Here is a 20567-nt window from a genome sequence, read left to right as displayed (position 1 = left end):
GCTGCATTTTGGGAAGGCAAATCAGGGCAAGACTTACATACTTAATGGTAAGGGCTTGGGAAATGTTACGGAACAAAGAGTTCTTTGGGTGCAGGTTCATAGTTCCAGGTAGAGTCGCAGGTAGATAGGAAAGAAGGCATTTGGTATGCCCACCTTTATTGGTCAGTGCATTGAATATAGGAATGGGGATACCATGTAACAGCTATACAGGACACTGGTTATCCCACTTTTGGAATCTGCATGCAATTCTGGTCTCCCAGCTCTAGGAAAGATGTTGTGAAACTTGGAAAGGTTCAGAAAAGATTTACAAGGATTTTGCCAGGGTTGGAACATTTGAGCTAGAGGGGGGAGGCTGAATCAGCTGGGGCTTTTGTCCCTTGTGTGTCAAAGGTTGAGGGTGACCTTTTTAGAGAGGTTTATTAAATTATGAGGCGCATGGATAGGGTGATTGATCAAGGCCTTTTCCCCCAGGTAGTTAAGTCCAAAACTAGAGGGTATAGGTTTAAGGTGAACAGGGAAAGGTTTAAAAGGGACCTAAGGGGCGGCAACTTCACATTGAGAGTGATGCATGTATGGAATGACGTGCCAGAGGAGATGGAGGCTGGTACAACTACCAGTCATTTAAAAGGCATCTGGATGGGTATATGAATAGGAAGGGTTTAGAGAGATATGGGCCAAATGCTGGCAAATGGGCCTAGATTAACTTAGAACATTTGGTCGGCATGGACATATTGGACTGAAGGGTTAGTTTCCATGCTGTACATATCGGAGTCTGACAGGTTTAAGTTAACAGTCTGTTTTGCCTAAATTACCTTCTTGCACCTAAATAATATTACATTTACATCATAAAATTGGAGTGTGTTTTGATGCAGCATTGGATATTCCCAAGTAGTTCTCTGTAATTCTGTTGTCTTTCAGTCATTTCTCTGTTTAGTGTTCCTCCAAATATAAATGATCTATTAAGGAAAAATATAAATGTTTTCCCTTACCATTCCTAAAAGGTGGGATTAATAGATGGCTATTAATGGGATTTTGGTGAGTCACAAAAAGTATTCCTAGTTACCTTCACTTTATATCAGAAAAATGTAAGAACTTTCTTTGAGAGAATTTAATAACTAGCTGTGTTATTTTATGAGGAGCCTTTTTCAGGCTCAGCCAGGCACTGGTATGCTGACAGAGTACCTTAATGTCAGTATAAAATTTATTAACGTGGCATTACTTGCAATTGTCTTAACAAATTAATGATGTCAAACAGAATAGCAGCATCAGTTTACCTGCATTAATGTTTTACCTGGAATTAAATGTTCATATTTAGATCAGGTATATTGGCAGAGGAAATGTTGATTTATCTGTTTACCTACGGTGTCATTACAAAGATGAGATTTATAAGATTGTTGTGTTCTAGAACTCTCATTCTAATTTAGAGTGAAATGTAGGGAGTCATGAGTCATGTTCTGAAGACAGTTTGGCAAAGTGCTGAGGTGATGTGGCTGTTAAAAATTGAAAAGTGTGTCCGAGTTGTTTGCTGCAAAGAAGAGATAAGATGTTCGCGCTTGGAGAAAATGGCAACATCATCTTCGGTTGCTGTGGAAATGGGCTTTGACTGGGAAAGTGTGTTTCTAAGGTGTCCCTGAAACTCCCCATCAGTCTTGGGCAGAATTGGGAAGAAGGAGAACAGCTAGAAACTGCAAATACTCTATGGTTTGCTGTGTAGGAATGTAGATGAGAGCTCCCTGCCTGATCAAAATGACAAATGTTGAGGGTTTAAAAGGAGATTGGAATGTTTGCCTTGTTCTCACTAGAGAGAATCACCAGGAAGAAATGATGTCAGTGGAAGACAGTCAGGAGTTAAAAATTAAAAGGCTAGTAAAGGAAGCCAAACCTTTGGTAGTGAAAAATCACTTTGGACTGAAAATTAAGAAACCACTTAAAAGACAGTTCACTGTACCTATGAAGTGAGTGCTTCAGTTATGGTAGAAGTAAAAAGGAAAGTTCAATTCTGTATTTTAAGGTATAACTGGACCACAGCACAGAGCTGGTTGTTTACAGTAAGTCTTAAAATGAAATCTGTGTCATCCTTTCAGCTATTGAAACAAGTTAATATGTTTTTAAATTTAACAGTCTCTACAGTATATACCATATAGGCCTGCGCTTCCCAATGTTTTCCCCACTGACTCCCATTTTGAGGCTTGAAAGTAGTTGCAATCCTTCGGTGAGAATTCAGAGAGCAGGGGTGTGTTAGAAAGGGGTGCAGATGTTCTAACTCAGTCCCCTGGAGGCAATTTGCTCCTTCAGAGCTTGCATATCCACTTGTGGCCCTAATCTCCACTTCAGGAAGCCCTGATATTGGATTCTTAGGAATTTCAAATCTAATTTATTATCCATTAAGTCTCAACTTATGAATATAACAGACATACAAATCCTTTGGTAATCAGATTTACACTCTTGGTTCAGTAAGAAATAATGTAAACCATTGCAATCTTAAAATGATTGAATAATATACCTTGAGCTTGAAAGACTCTCTTCAAACCAACTTCAAAATGAAATCACATTGAAATCTCAAGTGAACATATATCTAAGGAACAGGAGAATCGACATTTCGGGCATAAGCCCTTCTTCAGGGACGTCGATTCTCCTGCTCCTTGGATGCTGCCTGACCTGCTGCGCTTTTCCAGCAACACATTTTTCGGCTCTGATCTCCAGCCTGTGCAGTCCTCACTTTCTCCTGAACGTATATTTATAAAATTAATCTTTGAGCTAAATTATTATACCTCTACTTATGAGTGGAGTTGGTTTTTTAAAACCTAAAATAATTGTATTTGTTTGTTTTCAGCCAGTTGCTCGACCACCCCTTCCCTCACATCAGGTACCACCATACAAAGCTGTCTCTGCCAGACTTCGACCTTTCACTTTCTCCCAAAGCACACCCATTGGCTTAGATCGGGTTGGGCGTAGGCGGCACTTGAGAACATCAAATCGTAAGTAATACATATCTACATCAAGCAGCATGTTGGAATCTAAACTGTAAGCGTGCAATAACTTAAATCCATCTGTAATATAGTGCACGTTTGTGAAAAGTGTACAGTTCTTCCTCATGACAGGTAAGTGATATTTTCAAGGCCTCACTTCATGTAACTGCGTCCCATCCCCTCCTCACTTTGCCCTTGAGTATTTAGTATTTTTGGAATGCTATTATTGTTTCTTAGCTTGAAAACCGATGCAAAGTATTTGTTCAATTCCTCTGCCATTTCCTGATTCGCCATTTCCCCAGCTTCATTCTCCGAGGGGCTTATGTTTGAATTTGGCCTCTTTTGCACATTTTAAAGAAACTTTTTTATATCCTTTTTTGTGCTGCTTGCTAGATTACCTTCTAAGTTTACTTCATCTTCAATTTTTTAAAATCATCCTCTTTGCTATGTTTCTCTTGTTAACCGTGGGTCTGGGTAGGCAACAGTGTTTGGAACTACCACTCACATCTGTAGAAGACAATATATGTTCCCCCTAATTACACTATTGCTACCTCTACTTTTGATCCTATTTCCAATCCCAGTTTGAATTGTTTGATGTACCATGGTGCTGTGGTCAGTTTGTTCATCTTCGTCCTCCCTGCTATCCCTACTCTTATCTACACAGCTTGTAAGAACCTCTTAACTGTTGAACAGTGCTTGAATGCTACCCTCTGGATCCCTTTATCTGCCTTATCTGCAGTTGCACCCTCCTGTCCCTGATCACAAACAAATTTTGAAAGGTATAATCTGAGGAGTATTACCACCTCTTGGAGCAAGTGTCCAAGTGACTTTCACACTCCGTAACATGGTGTATTTTCTGCAACACTCACTCCTCGACTCAAATTCAATTTCCTTGCGTTGCAAACACATATTACAGATATGTTCATCCTGGCTCATCTTGGCGCTCAGCAGCTCCTACAAGGTGCAGCAACACCTGAAGTGCCATCACTGTTGTATTTTGATTAGTTAATTAATTTATTTCAATATTTCTGCCCTGTACAATTGAATCCCTAGTTCTTCACACTTTTTATTGTTTTAATGCCAATCTGAATCTTATACTTTTTTCTCAGAAAAAAGAGAAGTAAAGATCAGAGACTTTCTCACAATCTGAAAATTTTACTTTTTAGTTTAAAAACCAGGATTAGTCATGAATCCTATTCTCCAATTAGCAGCTTACCTTGCACTTATACTACTGTTGGTCTTCTAATGTGTGAGTCTCTTGATCTGTGCCTTTTATCCTCTCCCACTCATCTCCTGCTCTGGAGGTTTGTCTTCTTGCAGTAAAACGTACTTAAAGCATCTCTTCTATTGCATTGAATTCCCATGTTGAACTAAATTCTCAATATACTTATTCAGCACCTGTCTGTCTCATGCAAAGTATCCCTCACACTGTGATTTTTTTATTTACTGTCTGATTTAAAATGTCTTCCTTACATTGAGTTTTGAATTACTTTTTTAACTTTATTCTCTGCCACTGTAATTAACACTTCATTCAGGCAAGGAATTTCAGGCAATGATAACTTCCAATGTTTTTACAGGCCATTGTAACTTAAAGGCTATTTATTCTAGGTCTAAATCTGACTTACACTCTATAAAATTGAATTTGACAAAGATCTCCCAGTTGAATCTCTACTTTGAACCAAATTCCCAGATCTTTAGAAAGTAAATGTAGTCAACTGAAACCACATCCAGAAATGTTGTCTTGAAACCACAAAGGGAAACTCTCAGACATCTTTATGATGCATGCTGATCTTCTACATGAAGATACTGTGGAATCTAAACCACTTTGTTACAAATAAGATGTAGGCAAATTTAAGCTTGGAAACCAGGATTCCTATTGGCTTATCTATTATGCAGATTCAAGCTTGAATCACCAATCTTATCACGTAGCCAAAGAAATGTCCTTTGGGTTTCTGAGGAAAAATCTTTTGATTTTGCAACTAAAATATCAGATGTATAACTTGCAGAACATTAGTTTGTCCAATTCTAAGTTTCACGTTGTGAGATACTATAAGGTGAGAGATATAAATAACCTTGAAGCGATCCAAAGATGTACTGCATGATTCTGTATTTCCCGTACACTAGTGCTGTATTCTTGCTGAAAGGGTTTCCATTCTAAATCCTTGATTACGTAAAGGAGCAAAATAAAGTGACTGGTATGTTCAACAGAATATGATATGGATTAGTGGGAATTAGCAGGAACGTGTATCTTGAGCCCTCTGGGAATGACAAAACATGAGGTAGCCATACACACAAACTGCAAAAGACCACTTCTTACCTCCAATACAATGCATCAATAATGTTTCTTCCCATGGACAATTCTATAATGGAACAATTTGCCAAAGGAAGTGGTGACAATCTCATTACTTGAAATCTTCAAGATGCATCTTTAGATTATTTCCATTGAGTTTTCATTATAACATCTATTATTTTATATCTGTTGTGCTACCAATAAAAATGTTGGCAGAATGCAGATATAATCTGTGATGTTACACAACTGAAGCAGAAGCAAAAATTATACTAGTATCATAATAGGTCATCACAGATGATCTTACATTTAAAAAGAAATTAAACAGTTATGCGCTTTCGTAAGAACAGATGATATTGGATGTAGGTTGCTCCAGTTCAGCAAACAAACCTACATTCAGAAACTCGGCCTGAGCTACAAATCTTCTCAAAACTCATTAACACATGCTAGTTCTGATGTTTTAGAATCAATCAAAATGGTGAAACACTCTACAAATAACAGATATTTTAAAGGCCAATCAAAATTTATTATGATGAACTGCATGCTCAAGGTTGAGGCTTGGGGATCCAAAGGATGCATAATCAATCCTATTTGGTGATACTTGTGAAGACAAACTTCGAGATGGATATTCAAGTATAGCTGATATTGTAATATTTTTGTTGAGTGAAAATAGAAAATGTCCTTTGGCCCAAGATGTGAAGCAAATAAAAAGGGTTTTAAAAGTACATTAGCTGCTGAAACACAAAGCTGTCTTCGAAATAAGAGATAAAGATTGCCTTGCCAAATATTTAAGGGAGTATTCCATTCTTTTTGAATTCTGAGAATAGTTTGCCCATTGGATATGATATCGATAATTGTTCTCTGGATGACATACATTTGACCAAAATTATTTTTGTTTAGAACCCCTACAATGTGGAAACTGACCATTTGGCCCAACAAGCCCACACCAGCCCTCCGAAGAGCAACCCATCCAGACCCATGCCCCTAACATATATTTACTCCTGACTAATGCATCTAACACTATGGGCAGTTTAGCATTGCCAATTCACCTGACCTACACATCTTTGGACTGTGGGAGGAAATGGGAGCACCTGGAGGAAACCCATGCAGACACTGGGAGAATGTGCAAACTCCATGCAGACAGTTGCCTGAGGGGGAGGGGGGGGGATGGAAGGAAGTGAAACTGGGTCACTGGTGCTGTGGGGCAGCAATGCTAAACACTGAGCCACCATGCTGCCACCTCGTTAGCATAGAAGAGGTGTGAGAAAGACAAACATCTCTGAGCCAAAATGGGCTGATGCAAGTTATCAGTTGTCGGATTGCTTCACAAAATATAATATTTGCACAAAGAAGCTGTTAAAGACAATTAGAAGTGAGTTCGATGTGATGTACAGAATATGGGAAGTCTTACTTTTTTCTCTTTTCTCTGATTTGTACGTGCAACATTGTATGGTATAAAGTTTTGATGTAAAGAAAGGAGAATGTTAATTGTATATTAGTTTTGTAATAGAGGTAATGGGTACAAAAGATGGCATTGATGAAGTACCTTTAACTGCAATAAAGAAATGCTCATCCATTCTCATATGTTTCTGGAAAGGGAGCATATGGCATCCCATTGAGGCTTGCCATGACTGGTGAGTTCGGCAGGAGTTGGAGTGCTTGACATTACATTGTAAAATTGACAATGTCAGACTTGTCCAGAAAGTTACAACTTTCCCAAAGGTGATCCAAATTATAAATTGCTCCATTCAAAGTAATTTTACAAGTTATAATTTAAGAATGGATATGTTAATTTAAGTCTCCCAAGACCAAGATCTGCAATTGCGTAAAGTGTGCATTGAGTACTTTTCTATTTATGTAACTTCGGTGTCCCTAATCTCAAGGTGACTTTGGAATATTAATTACTTGTGTCTGATAAACTATGGTCTAGAAACCTTTGATTAATCAGATTTGGAATGCAGAAATTGATTTTAACAACGCAACTTAAGTGGTTACATCTCTTGTACTGTTTGTGTTTATCCAAAGAGTCAATGTTAGAGAAGAGTTAAAACATTTTCAGGATTTTGTGTGAAGACATTAATTCATTTAAAGTTTGGAGATTTAAGTTATTTGCTGTAACTTGCACTGTAAGGATTGCCTATATAATTTGGATAAAAGTATTAACTCAAGTATGTTCTGTTTGAACTGTAATTTGTAAATAGGTCTGTCAGTTTGTTGCAATTTTGGAACTGATGTTAAGTGAAATGTAAGTGTAGACATCAGCTTTTTTTATTTTAGAATCAGAGGACTTGTATGCTGATGAAGTATCATTAATAATGCAGTGTAGCATTTAACTGCTGCTTCCTATCCGGCTGCACTTACGCTTGTGACAGTCAGGTCTTTACAGGGAGCTATTATCTGGTTGCAATTAATGTTTAGAGGAGGAGAGGGGGTTTCTGAGCATGAAGAAATATAGACTTTTAGATTAGGGATTTCTTTTTTTGTTTAACACACAGTTTGACTTTTTATTTTTCATAGAACAATTCCTGACCAGTTCAAAGGTTTAGGAGCTATTTAGAAATTTAGTTCTAAACTTTCAACTATTTTGTTTCCTATTTCCTTAGATACATTATTACTTCAAAAGTTATTCTCCACTGCCCATTTCTTGGCTATTTTAGCTGTTTTGTTTCATGGAATAATCTCCCTTGAGCTACCCCATGACATCACAGGGAAAAAAAACTAAGTAGTCGATGTATAGTGAGCAGTGGACTGTTGGTGTCTTGCCTGATGAAGCTGACAGGCAATCGACCCAATGAATAAGCCATTGCAGATATTCAAGTAAATAGCAGTTCCTATGCAAGGAAGCAACAGCAATGCCTTTAAGATAAATCAGCTGTTTTGCCTTAAAATTCATACGCCAGAATGGTAGCCAGGGGAGAATTGACAAGATTTTGGAGTCTAGAGAGTCTGCAGCTTGGTATGTATGGTAAAAAGATTACTGTTGATTTGCATGAAACTCTGAAATGAATGCACGAGCTCACATGGAGAAGATATTTCTCATTTAAAATGGAACTCTGATGTGTGAAGAGTATACTTTAAAATATTGTATTCTGAATTTTCACTTTCAAAAGAATAACTTCGGACAATTTAAGACCTAAAGATAGAAATTTATAAAATGTTCTGTAATGTACAATTTGCTCTTGTAAATTGCAAGTACCAATGACTAAGCATATCGCTACGTGACATTATTCTCACTATAGCTTTGTTATTTGAAAAGAGAAGTAACTGAGTCCAGTCCAAAATTGAGAGAACAATAAAGGTTTTGAACTTCATGTTAAATATGACAGCATCAAAAATGTTTAAATGTAGTTCTTAATATCACAATTCAAGATTTCTTCTGTCTTAAGGTTTTTTGGCAAACATTATTGTAATTTTTGGGAAGTTCACACCCTTTGCACTATGTGAATGTGCTAAGCTAATCAGTGTATTCATTTGAGATCATTTGATTTTCTAGTAAATCTGAGTTGTTCTATTTTATAGGGCAATAATGACCAAATCTTGGAGTAATGTTTTTGGATGATAGAGGACAGCACAAACATATGGATACATTAAATATTATTTTAAAGCAGTTTAAATTTAGAGATACAATGTTCTTGTACCCAGGAAGTGAGAAGAGCTTTTATTGTGTCATACTGTGCAACATAATTCTTCTCTAATGTGCTTAGAAATAAGTGCATGCAGTTTGGTTAGTAACCACAAAAAAAATTACTTGTCCAGATAATAGCCCTTTAAAAGAATGCATGAAGAGTGTGCCCTTAAGCAGAATATACTCTGCTAGAGAGAAGATATTGAACACAGTAAATTACTTTTATTTTCAAATTTTGTGTACAATATTCTCAAAATTAATTGACTTAACCTTCACAAATGTTTTTGTTGTGAGTTAAAAACATATGGGCTGATTTTTTTCATTTGGAAAGATGGAAACTTTTTTGGGAGAGAATAGAAAGCTAAAATTGGAAAAATTGACAGCGTTTTGGGGAAATGGCTGCAACTGCAGACATGCATAAACACCAGGAGCAGGAGTATGCTATTCAGCTTTCAAGGCTGATTTGATATCTGTGGTTGGTCTGCCTGCATTCAATCACTTTGAGAAGCGGCTAATCAATTTTCAAACACTAACCTTTCAAATAGAGTAATATTGGTTTCTCATAGTTCCCCTCAGCTTCCTGAAACTCGGCTATCAAACCAATAACTACATAATGACAATTAAGGGCGCTAAAGCAATCCCAGTGAAAGATGCCAATAAATACTAAATATTCACAGCTGTTTTCCTACCTGCTCATGGGATTGGATTTGTTCAGAATACTTGTGGCTTTGTAATTTACAGGTTACTTTTTATACTTAAGAAATTTACGTTATCAGGCTTTCAATGCCTTTCGCATCACTTGACTTGGCAAATCAGGTATAGAGCACCAGTGACTGGTATGTAAGGCAATTTACAGTCCAACCAGCCAACCAACCAAACTACAAGGGCTTCCACTCCATCAATATGCAAGTGATGTGCTGCACTAGCAGTGGTGTACAAAAGAAAGGATTTTTATGCTCATCTGTGTAAAATTCCTGGGCTGTGATGGTTTCATCCAATGGCAGTTTTGACTGTCAAATTCCAGTTATGGCCATTATCATACTGTTGGGCAGCGTCCTCTGCATTTGGAAGGTTGTGAGGGTCCTGATAAAGACTGTATCTAATAAAGAGGTCTGTTATCATCAGATCAGGACCATCTGAGCAACTGATTGAGAGGTGGGCTTTTGGTGAGAGGTAAAAGGGCTTTGAGTGAAGACTCTATTACTTCAATAATTCCTTTCCCTATCTTTGTTCCCAAGGACCAGCTGTACTTCACAGATCCTATTGTGTTAGAGAGCGCTTGCAGATAAGTGTGGCTTAGCAAGGCTGAAGCTAGGGTATCTGTCAACTTATTTAAATGGGAGGCATCTTTGCATTCAGTATCTGTATTGTGGTACTAACAACACTGATTTATTTGATTTTAAACTGTGATGATCCACAGTGCTGATCACTCCATCAATGGATTGTCACTGGGCAAAGTTTGAAATGCTCATGTTAATGTGTGAACTCATCTAGCACAAGAGACCAGAGCTCTTGCATCTGCGCAAACGTTTCTGTCTTTGGATGGAGATGGCAGTTCCTCAGGGTATATGTGATTGCAATATTGTCATCCTGTACATGAACGAGGGCAACCACAGCAATTGCAGTAACTTTTGAGGCATCTTCTTGCTAAGCATCATAAGAAATGTGTTCGTCAACGTTGCACTTGTTGGACTGCAGATCTTAGCTGAATGCATCTACCCCAAATGCCAATTTGGGTTCAGAACTGGAAAATCCAGCCTGACTGTTGCAAGAAAAATAAATGCGTTTATCTATCTCACTGAGGCATTTGACCCTGTGAATAGAAGATGCCTATTTAAGCAGCTTGAGAAAGCTGCCTGACATAACTGCTCAATGCGATCAAAACATAGAAAATCCATGCAGGAGTAGGCCATTCAGTCCTTCCAGCCTGTGCTGTCATGCATTCTAATCATGGCTGATCATTTATCTGCCTCTTCCCACTTTTCTCCCTCATCTTTTGATCTACAGTATTCCAGAAATGGTCTCACCAAGGCCTTCCATAATTTCAGCAAGTCATCTCTTTTCCTATATTCGAGTCCTCTCAATGAAAACCAACACACCATTTGTTGACTTGAGTGCCTGGTGCACTTGCATGCTTGCTTTCAGCCGACTGGTGTATGAGGACACCTAGGTCTCAGTGCACTTTTACCCTCTGTCAATTTATAGCCAGTCAGACGATGGTCTGCCTTATTGGTTTTTGCACGCTAAGAGAATTTTAACAGTAAACTAGATAGCTTGGGACAACAGTCATATAAAGGGCAAACTAGCTAGAGGTGAGGAATTGTAATTGTAAATCAGTTTGTTTTTATGACAATCTGGTAGTTTTTGTTTTTTTGTTCGGGTCCTAACCCATAAACTGTACAGCACTTCATCCAAGGCAGTGGTGCAAGTAGCAGAACTGGCTTTTCTGTCCAAGCACTGGGAAAATGAAGCAATTAGCCAGATTTCTGCCCCAATTGCTATCTACTGAATCAGGCAGAAAACATGCTTGTGTAGCATTTGAATAGGTGCCAGATTGCGTCTCTATTATGTTCTTTTTGTGAAATATCTGACTATAATCCATATTAAAGTTAATATATGAAGAGAAGTGTGTAGGTTAGGTAATGATGTTTGACATCTTGGAGCAATGCTTTCACGAGAGAAAGTAAAACAGTTTTTTGGTGGGGGATCAAGTGGGAGGAGGTCATGACACACAATGAAGGTCATACATGCACATTTGTTGCACTTTTTTGTTCATTCTCCATGATAGCTGCACATTCTGTCTGCTAAATGACATTAGAAATAACATACAGGGTTTTATAGCATTGCTTCTGTTTGGTCAGGAATAATATGGTTACTGTGCTTACTGCCTTGCTGAGCAACAAAGTGGCAGTAATTGGGACAATATTTTCTGCATGGCTATTTTTGTTAACAGAAGAAAGCATTCATGTTGGAATATTGCCCAAATTATTATTCTATGTTTAATACTTTAATTCATTCACAGGATGGCCAGACTAGTATTTATTGCTTATTCCTAATTATCTGGAAGTCAGTTGAGAGTCAATCACATTGCTGTATGTCTGGAATCACATATGGGCCAGACTGGATAAGGATTTTTTTCAATTCACTTACAGAATGTAGGTGTTACTGCCTAGGCCAGCATTTGTTACCTATCCCTAATTGCTTGGAGGGTAGTTAAGTGTCAAAGACAGGGTGGGTCAGCAGTCACATGTAAGACAGACCAGGTAAGGACAGCAGTTCCTTCCCCTAAAGGGCACTAGTAAACCATATGAGTTTTTCCTGATAATCAGCAATGGTCATTTGACCCCTAATTCCAGATTTTTATCGAATTCAAGTTCCATCATCTGCCATGGCAGGGAATTTGAACCCCACCACATTATGTAGGTCTCTGGGTTAGTGGTCTAGCCATTAATACCACTAGGGCATCACCTCCCCTGATGGCAGAGTCCCTTTCCTAAAGAGAGGTTTCTTTTCCAGCAGTTGGGAATGGTTTTATGTTCACCATTAGACGCTTAATTCCAGAGTTTTAAAAATTGATTTGACATTTCACTATCTACCTGGTAGGATTTGAACCCAGGTCCCCAGGATGTATTTGCAAAAACATAGAAGCAATAGAAAATTGATGCAGGAGTAGGCCATTCGGTGCTTCAACGGAATTATGGCTGATCATGCAATTTCAGTATCCCATTCCCACTTTTCCCCCCATATCACTAGATTCCTTTAGCTGCAAGGGCCATGTCCAGCTCCGTCACCGATGTCAGGCTAACCAGTTTATAATTCATCACCTGTGTTTGTCTATGGAAAGTGGAGGTACGTTAGCTATCATCCAGTCCATTGAAACTTCTAGAGTCTACTGAATCCTGGAAAATGATCACCAATGCATCAGTTGTTTCTAGGGCCACTTCCTTAAGTACTTTAGAATGCAGAGCATCAGGCCATGGGGATTTATCGGATTTCAATCCCGTCAATTTCCCCAGTACCTTTTCCTGACTAATAAGGATTTCCTTCAATTCTTCCTTCATGCTTGACTCTCTGCCCCTGGCATTTTTAGAATGCTATTTGTGTCCTCCTCAATGAAGACCAATCCAAAGTATTTGTTCAACTTGTCTGCCTTCTCTTTACCTTAATGAACTCACCTGATTCTAACTACATAGGACTTACATTTGTCTTCACCAGTCTTTTTTCCTTCACTTATCTATTGAAGCTTGTGTAGTCAGTTCAGCAAGCTTACTTTCATATTCTATTTTCCCCTTCCAAATTAAACAGCTTGTCCTCCTCTGCTAAGTTTTCCTAGTCCTCAACTTTGCTGCTTTTTCTAGCCATAATAACTACTGTACCTTTACTGCAATCATCTCTGATTTTCTGTTTGATATAATCTCCAACCTCTCAACTACTGTTTGAGCTTGGGGATAAGGCTGGTCAATGTGAGTATGTTTTTTTTTAAGAAAAAGAACATTTTAAAATGTTTAGTTCATGTTTAACTATGGCAAGGGGTGTATCAATATACTGCAGGGGAACAAGGACATCAAGGGATATGTCCTTTAGTAAATTTCAAATTGACAAAATCCTTGGATGATGCAACTTGTGCTTCAGAATCACATTATGTTCTAATGGTGCAAGTGAAAATTAACTCTGTTGCATACTCAAGTTTTTGCAAACTCTGAGCTACATTCCAATATATTATGTTGTTTTGTTTACCAATACTTGCATTTTGGAGCAGCACGGTGGCTCAGTGGTTCGAACTGCGATCTCACAGTGCCAGGAATCTGGATTTGATTACGGCCTCAGGGACTGCCTGTGTGGAGTTTGCACATTTTCCCGTGTCTGTGTGGGTTTCCATCGGGTGCTCCAGTTTCCTCCCACAGTAGAATGATGTGCAGGTTAGGTGAATTGCCCATAGTGTTCAGGGATGTGTAGATTAGGTACATTATAGTCAGAGGTAAATGTAGGGTAGGGGAATGGGTCTGGGTGGGTTACTCTTCGGAGGGTCAGTGTGAACTTGTTGGGCCTAAGGGCCTGTTTCCACTTTGTAGGGATTCTAATTCTAATTCGTATATTGCCTTTCAGAAACTCAGGACATGCAGAAACATCTCACAACTGATGAAATATTCTTGAAGTGTAATCTTTGTTCTGTTGTAGGGAAATTCAATAACCAATAGTAATGCAATGACTGGCATTATACTCTATCTTTCTCAATTTGAGGTATGAATGCTGTTTTGGATTCGAAAAGAACTTCACTGCTTATCCATTTATCATACATTTTATGCCCACTGGACTGAACCTTAGTCAAATGTCTCAGGTGAAAGACTATATATGTCTGATAATTCAGCACTTTCCCAGTGCACTAATTTAGTTTCTGGAGTTGGGATTGAAACCCTGACTTTCTAACTTAGTGGTGAGATAGCAAAGCTAAAGCTTACTCTGGCCTTATCTGACTAGCTGAAAATGTGTTGCTGGAAAAGCACAGCAAGTCAGGCAGCATCCAAGGAACAGGAGAATCGACGTTTTGGGCATAATCCCTTCTTCAGGAATGAGGAAAGTGTGTCCAGCAGGCTAAGATAAAAGGTAGGGAGGAGGGACTTGGGGGAGGGGTGTTGGAGATGCGGTAGGTGGAAGGAGGTCAAGGTGAGGGTGATAGGCCGGAGTGGGGTGGGGGCGGAGAGGTCAGGAAGAAGATTGCAGGTTAGGAAGGCGGTGCTGAGTTGGAGGGATTTGACTGAGACAAGGTGGGGGGAGGGGAAATGAGGAAGTTGGAGAAATCGGAGTTCATCCCTTGTGGTTGGAGGGTTCCTAAGCGGAAGATGAGGCGCTCTTCGTCCAACAGTCGTGATGCTATGGTCTGGCGATGGAGGACTCCAAGGACCTGCATGTCCTTGGTGAAGGGGGAGTTGAAGTGTTGAGCCACGGGGGGGTTGGATTGGTTGGTCCGGGTGTCCCAGAGGTGTTCCGCAAGTAGGTGGCCCGTCTCCCCAATATAGAGGAGGCCACATCGGGTGCAGCGGATGCAATAAATGTGTGTGGAGGTGCAGGTAAATTTGTGGCGGATATGGAAGTATCCCTTGGGGCCTTGGAGGGAAGTATGGGTGCAAGTTTTACATTTCTTGTGGTTGCAGGGGAAGGTGTCGGGAGTGGAGGTTGGGTAGGTGGGGGGTGTGGACCTGACGGAGTCACGGAGAGAGTGGTCTTTTCGGAAAGCTGATAGGGGAGGGAAGGGAAATATATCCCTGGTGGTGGGGTCCGTTTGGAGGTGGCGGAAATGACGGCAGATAATATGCTGTATATGGAGGTTGGTGGGGTGGTAGGTGAGAACCAGTGGGGTTATGGAGGTTGGTGGGGTAGTAGGTGAGAAATGGAGGTTGGTGGGGTGGTAGGTTATGGAAGTTGGTGGGGTGGTAGGTATCTTGACTAGATGCATTTGACAAAACTATTGGGATGTTATAAACCATTTGGCTTACATTAATTAAACAACATTCTGCGGTGGAAAACATTTGATTTTCAGCCAGTCTCCCAGTTTCGATGTGGTGAATAATATTCCCCTTAACATCCATGCGTGCATGGCTGGGTAGTAATCTGGAATGTAGTTGTCCGTTGAAGTCAGTTCTCTCAACTTTGATTGTTGGTTGGGAGACATTTTCTGTATGATTGAAGTTATTATTTTAAATTGTAAACTGTCTATATGCGCCAGAGAGTTTATAGCTTGACCACTACAAAGAAAATCTAGAATGAATATTGGTGGTTACGTCATTTTGAATACATCTCATTTTATACCATCACCTGATTTGTTCAGAGAGCAAGGGTCAGTGTGGCTCAGTTGTAGAATAAATGCAGCATGAAAGGACACATTACTCATTGCGTTTTTGCTGGTTTTCTTGTACTGCAAGAGCAATTTAATTTCTTTCTACTGTAATTTCCCTGTACTGTTACAATCTTTTCTCTTCAATGTATCCAGTTCTCTTTCGAAAACCACAATTGAATTTACCTTCACTGTACTGGAACAGTCTGTTTCAACTACAAATTGCATGCTATGTTAAAAGCTTTTCCACATGCCATCCTTGGTCTTTTTCGCTAATCATCTTAAATCAGTGTCTTCTAGCTCCTTAACATGAGTACAGTTTCACTCTATATTGTCTGCAGCCCCCATTATTTAAGCATCCACAACAAATCTTCTCTCAATGTCGTCTTCAAGAATAACCACTTTTTTCAACTGTCCATAGATTGAAATCCCTAATCCCTGGAACCACTCTTGTAAATCTTTTCTACACTCTCTAAAACCACCACACCATTAAAACCATTAATCTTAAGGTATAGCACAAGCCACAACACTTCAGTTGAGGCTAAGCAAGTTTTGTATTTTTATCTTAAACAATCCCCAGATTCCGTATGTCTTTTTAACCAGTTTCTCCACTTGCTCGCTGACCTTTATTGATTTATGTAATAGCACATGGCTATCGGAATTGCTGATGTACCGCCCGTTTCAGAATTATATCCTTCATATTGCTTTCCTCGGTCATCAGCCAATGTGTCACTCAACATTCCTCTACATTGCAATTTATCTGCCACTTGCCATCTTTTCCATCAGCCTGTAAGTTCTATGTACATTCCTCTAGGTATTGTAAGCATGTGCAAATGTTGACATTCTGCCCTGAACAACCAGGTCTGGTCCTTTAATATATAGAGAAAAATAGTACCAAATTTGTCATCTACCTCTGTGTGCTTTCTTGATATTTAAAGCAACTGCTCATTAATGCAATCTGATTTCTGTCAGTGCCACCTTTGTAGTTGTGCTTCTGAACTTTTTAATCCATGGGTTTCAACTTTGGTTCATCATTTCTTTAAAGTTTGTGCACTACATCAATCACATTACCCCATTGATCATCTTTGTCGTTTCACTTTGCAACTCAATCAAATTATTTCACAATTTGTCCTTATTAGATTGTGCCTACTTTCCTTTCTTAATCTACTGTTGCCCAAGCAATGGCTCATTTTGTCCTAGATTATCATCTCCATCAACTTTTCACCAAGTTTAAACTTACTGGTCAGTGGTTACTGGTATTATCCTTCACTGTCTAGTCGTTTGGGAAGCAGGGCTTGAAAGATTATGGAAAGTGCTTCCACATTTTTCAGCCTTGCTTCCCTCAGTATCCCTTTCTGCATCTTGTCAAATCCAGATGACTGATCAACTCCCAAGTACAGCCAGTCTTATCTATTTTTACCCCACTCACTTTTTGGCTGTCTCCTGTTTCACTATTGCTTTGTCACCACTGTCTTCATGATAAGTATAGATATGATGTATTCATTTAGCATTTCAGCCATACCCTCTAACTACACAGATGCCTCTCATTTTTTGCCCCACTTATCCCAACTGTTCCTCTTGTTATCCTTTTTAATATTTATGTAAGCCTATAGAAATTATTGGGAAGTCTGGAGTCACAGTCAGTTGCTTCCCTGCCTCTTAGTCAGAAGCCTTGATTTTGAGTGCCAATATAAAACTTGACCAAGGCATTCATAAAGTGGCTTAACAAGTTAATGTTGACTTGCAAATCATCCAGCACACATCAGTAGCAAAGGGTAAAAGTGGGATAGTTTCTCAGTCAGTTTGAAAGAACAAATATCTATCATCGCTGTTCATTGCACTGCACTGCAACATGTATGTAAAAGTCATGTTGCCACACAATATAGATTCCCTAACGGATCTGTCACCTCCTACTACTACTACTACTACTACTACTACTACTACTACTACCAGCTGCTCCTTTGTCAGGTGGTTGTGGAGTAATTCTGTGTCTTATGATCTTATACTCCACAACCACATGATGAAGGAGCAGAGCTCCGACAGCTAGTGCTTCCAAATAAACCCATTGGACTATAACCTGGTGTTGTGATTTTTGACCAGCTATTTGGACTGCCTTGTTTTTTGAAAGCTACCTTTGTCTTCCATTACTGTCCCTTTGCCTATCTAATTTCCTTTTTCACTTTCCCTCGGAGTACTCGATATTCAACTTGGCTTTCATTTATTAACCTGACATTTATCATACACAAGTTTTTTCTGCTTTATCTTACTCTTGCCTGTTCAATTAGCTCAGTCATTTGGTTGTTCTACCTATCCCATAAATGCAAATCTACCCTAACTGTATCCAAACTAAGTTAGCTTAAACGGCAGCTTATTATTTGATTACAGTTTTGTCTGCCAATTTGAATCCTACTGACTTGGGTGCATCTGTTCTCATCCCAATGAAATTGCCCTCCATCAATTAAGTTTTTTTTTACTGAGGGTCATTCCTTGTCCCTTTGCAAACTAACCTATTGTGATAGTATGATTGCTGTTCTTTGTGTTCCCTGCTGACCCACTTAATCACCTGCATACCCTGAACCAGATTTAATAATGTCTCCTTCCTTGAGGGGCAGAAACTCACTGATTTAAGAAAATTCTCCTGAGCAAACTTCAGAGACTTTTTCATCCTCTCTGCCCTTTATACTGTTGTTATCACAGTCTGTGTTAACATAGAATACACACAATGCAGCATGGGGGAGCAGGCCTTTTGGCCTACCATGTTTGTGCTGACCATGATGCCATTCTAAACTAATCCTATCTGCCTGCACATGGTCCATATCCCTGTATCCCCAACCTGTTTATGTGTCTGTCTAAATGACTCTTAAATGTTGATTCATATCTGCTTCTATCATGTCTCCTGGCAGCATGTTCCACCCTCTGTTTTTGAAAAAAGAATTGCCTTCATTTAAACTTTTTCCTTCTTGCCTTAAACCTATGTCTCCTTATATTTGACATTTCCACTCTTAAGGGAAAAAAAATACTCTGACTATCCACCCTATCCGTGCCTCTCTTAGGTTCATTTACTTTGATCACATCACCCCTCAGCTTCCAACGCTCTAGTGGAAACAATCCAAGTTTGTCCAACCTATCCATATGGCTGATAAATTACTCCAGGCAACATCCTGGTAAACCTCTTTTGCGCCCTGTCAAAAGCCTCCATATCTTTCCTATGATGTGGTGACCAGAACCATGTACAATATTGCAAATCCGACTTAACTAAAATCTTATACAGCTGCAATATAGACTTCAGCTTTTATAATCAATAAAATGTGGAGCTGTTAAAAGCACAACAGGTCAAGATGTATTAGAAAAGCAGGGCTAGACTCTTCAATCAGCTATTACCAACTTTTATAACCAATAATCTGATCAATGAAGGCAAACATGTCTTGCACTTGCTTTACCATATTATCCACTTGTGTTGCCACTTTTAAGGAGTTATAGGCTTGCACCCCAAGATTCCTCTATGTATTAAAGCTCATAAAGGTTCTGCCATTTACTGTGTATTTTGCTCTCGCATTTGACCTCACACTTGTCCAGATTAAACTCCATCTTGTTTCTCAGCCCAACTTTCCAACTGATCCATATCATTCTGTATTCTTTGACAACCTTCCTCGCTGTCTGCAACTCCACCAATTTTCATGGCATCTCCAAATTTACTAATCAGACCACCACCTTTTTCATCCAAATCATTTATACACATCACAATAAGAGAGGTCCCAACAGGTAATCCTATGGAATACCACTGATCACAAACCTCTAGTCAGAGTGACGCCCGCACTTGCTCCTCGCACTTTCTCCCCGGACCCATTCCTCTCCTGCCCCTCACTCCCTCCCTCTCCTCACAAACTTCAATCAAGCATGAGGCAAGGCCTCCTCCAAATCAAGCCATGCTGACTATCTCTAATACACCCATTATTTTCCTTTTATTTAAGTTGATGATGGCACTCAATGCTGCAGTTTTCCTTTTTTAAATTTTCCTGCACATTTGCTTCTTTTGTATTTTTGCTGCTAGATAGTGGCATTTGGAAAATACCCAAATGATACCTCTGTTTCTTAAATTAGCTAATTACAATCTGTCCAAGACCCCTCCCCTTTCTTCATAGTAATATTCTCTTTGATCAATACAGCCAAGCCCCATCTGACCCCATCATTTTGTTTTCTGATTTGTTTTGTAATGAGAGCCTTGTATCCAGGAGTATTTTGTAACCAGTCCTGAGTCAAGTCTCAGTTATCACTCTGCCATATTTCCATGTAGCTGTCTCAATCTGCAACTTACTGGCCTTATTTATTGTGCTTCGTGCAGTTACATCCATGCATTGTAAATCTTATTTAGACAAAATTAAGTTCTCATTTAGTCTGACCCATGTAATACTATACCATTTATTTTTACTTGTGGTATTGGTTCTCCGAATCCTTTGTTTACTTTAAAATGTGTCTTTTTAATGTTATATCCAAAAGAGTGCTAATAATATTTCATTATAGGCTAATGATACTGTACAATGTAAAGGAGAAAACTTAGTTCGCGCTACATCATGGTGCATGTATAAAACCATCCCTGAGGAGGTTTGGCTGCCGCTGTAATTGTGAAATACTGGTATTTGAATTGTCGTTGGTTCTTTCCCTGTTTAAAACAATCAAACCAACCAGCTTGTATACTGAAAATTACAGAAACTAATGTTCTTTACAAGCTAATCATTTGACAAAATATTTGACTGCATCACAGGTTATCGAGGTGTATGAAAAATTTGCATATGTTTACCCGCTAATGGACAGTGGCCTTCAGCTGCAGGTTTAGAGCCATTCTGCTCTGCTCTG

The 20567-nt window shown here is 39.1% G+C and overlaps 1 protein-coding gene across 7 annotated transcripts in view; it reads left to right on the top strand.

Annotated features, from left to right (window-relative positions):
- The window catches only part of LOC132816471 (spermatogenesis-associated protein 13-like), a 241377-nt gene that overhangs the window by 178580 nt on the left and 42230 nt on the right, over positions 1–20567 (top strand). For 6 of the 7 annotated variants that reach the window (XR_009644802.1, XM_060826096.1, XM_060826097.1 and 3 more), the window contains one exon: positions 2834–2978. The exons of the other annotated variant lie outside the window; for it this stretch is intronic. Coding sequence is in view for 5 of the 6 variants with exons in the window: in XM_060826096.1 (XP_060682079.1) it covers positions 2834–2978 (145 nt within the window). In the remaining variant the exon portion in view is untranslated. The remainder of the gene's footprint in view (positions 1–2833; positions 2979–20567) is intronic. 7 annotated transcript variants of the gene reach the window in all.

The sequence above is a fragment of the Hemiscyllium ocellatum genome, chromosome 6 (genome assembly GCF_020745735.1).
Source record: "Hemiscyllium ocellatum isolate sHemOce1 chromosome 6, sHemOce1.pat.X.cur, whole genome shotgun sequence".
NCBI classification, from domain to species: domain Eukaryota; kingdom Metazoa; phylum Chordata; class Chondrichthyes; order Orectolobiformes; family Hemiscylliidae; genus Hemiscyllium; species Hemiscyllium ocellatum.
This window is presented reverse-complemented; position numbering and strand designations above follow the sequence as displayed.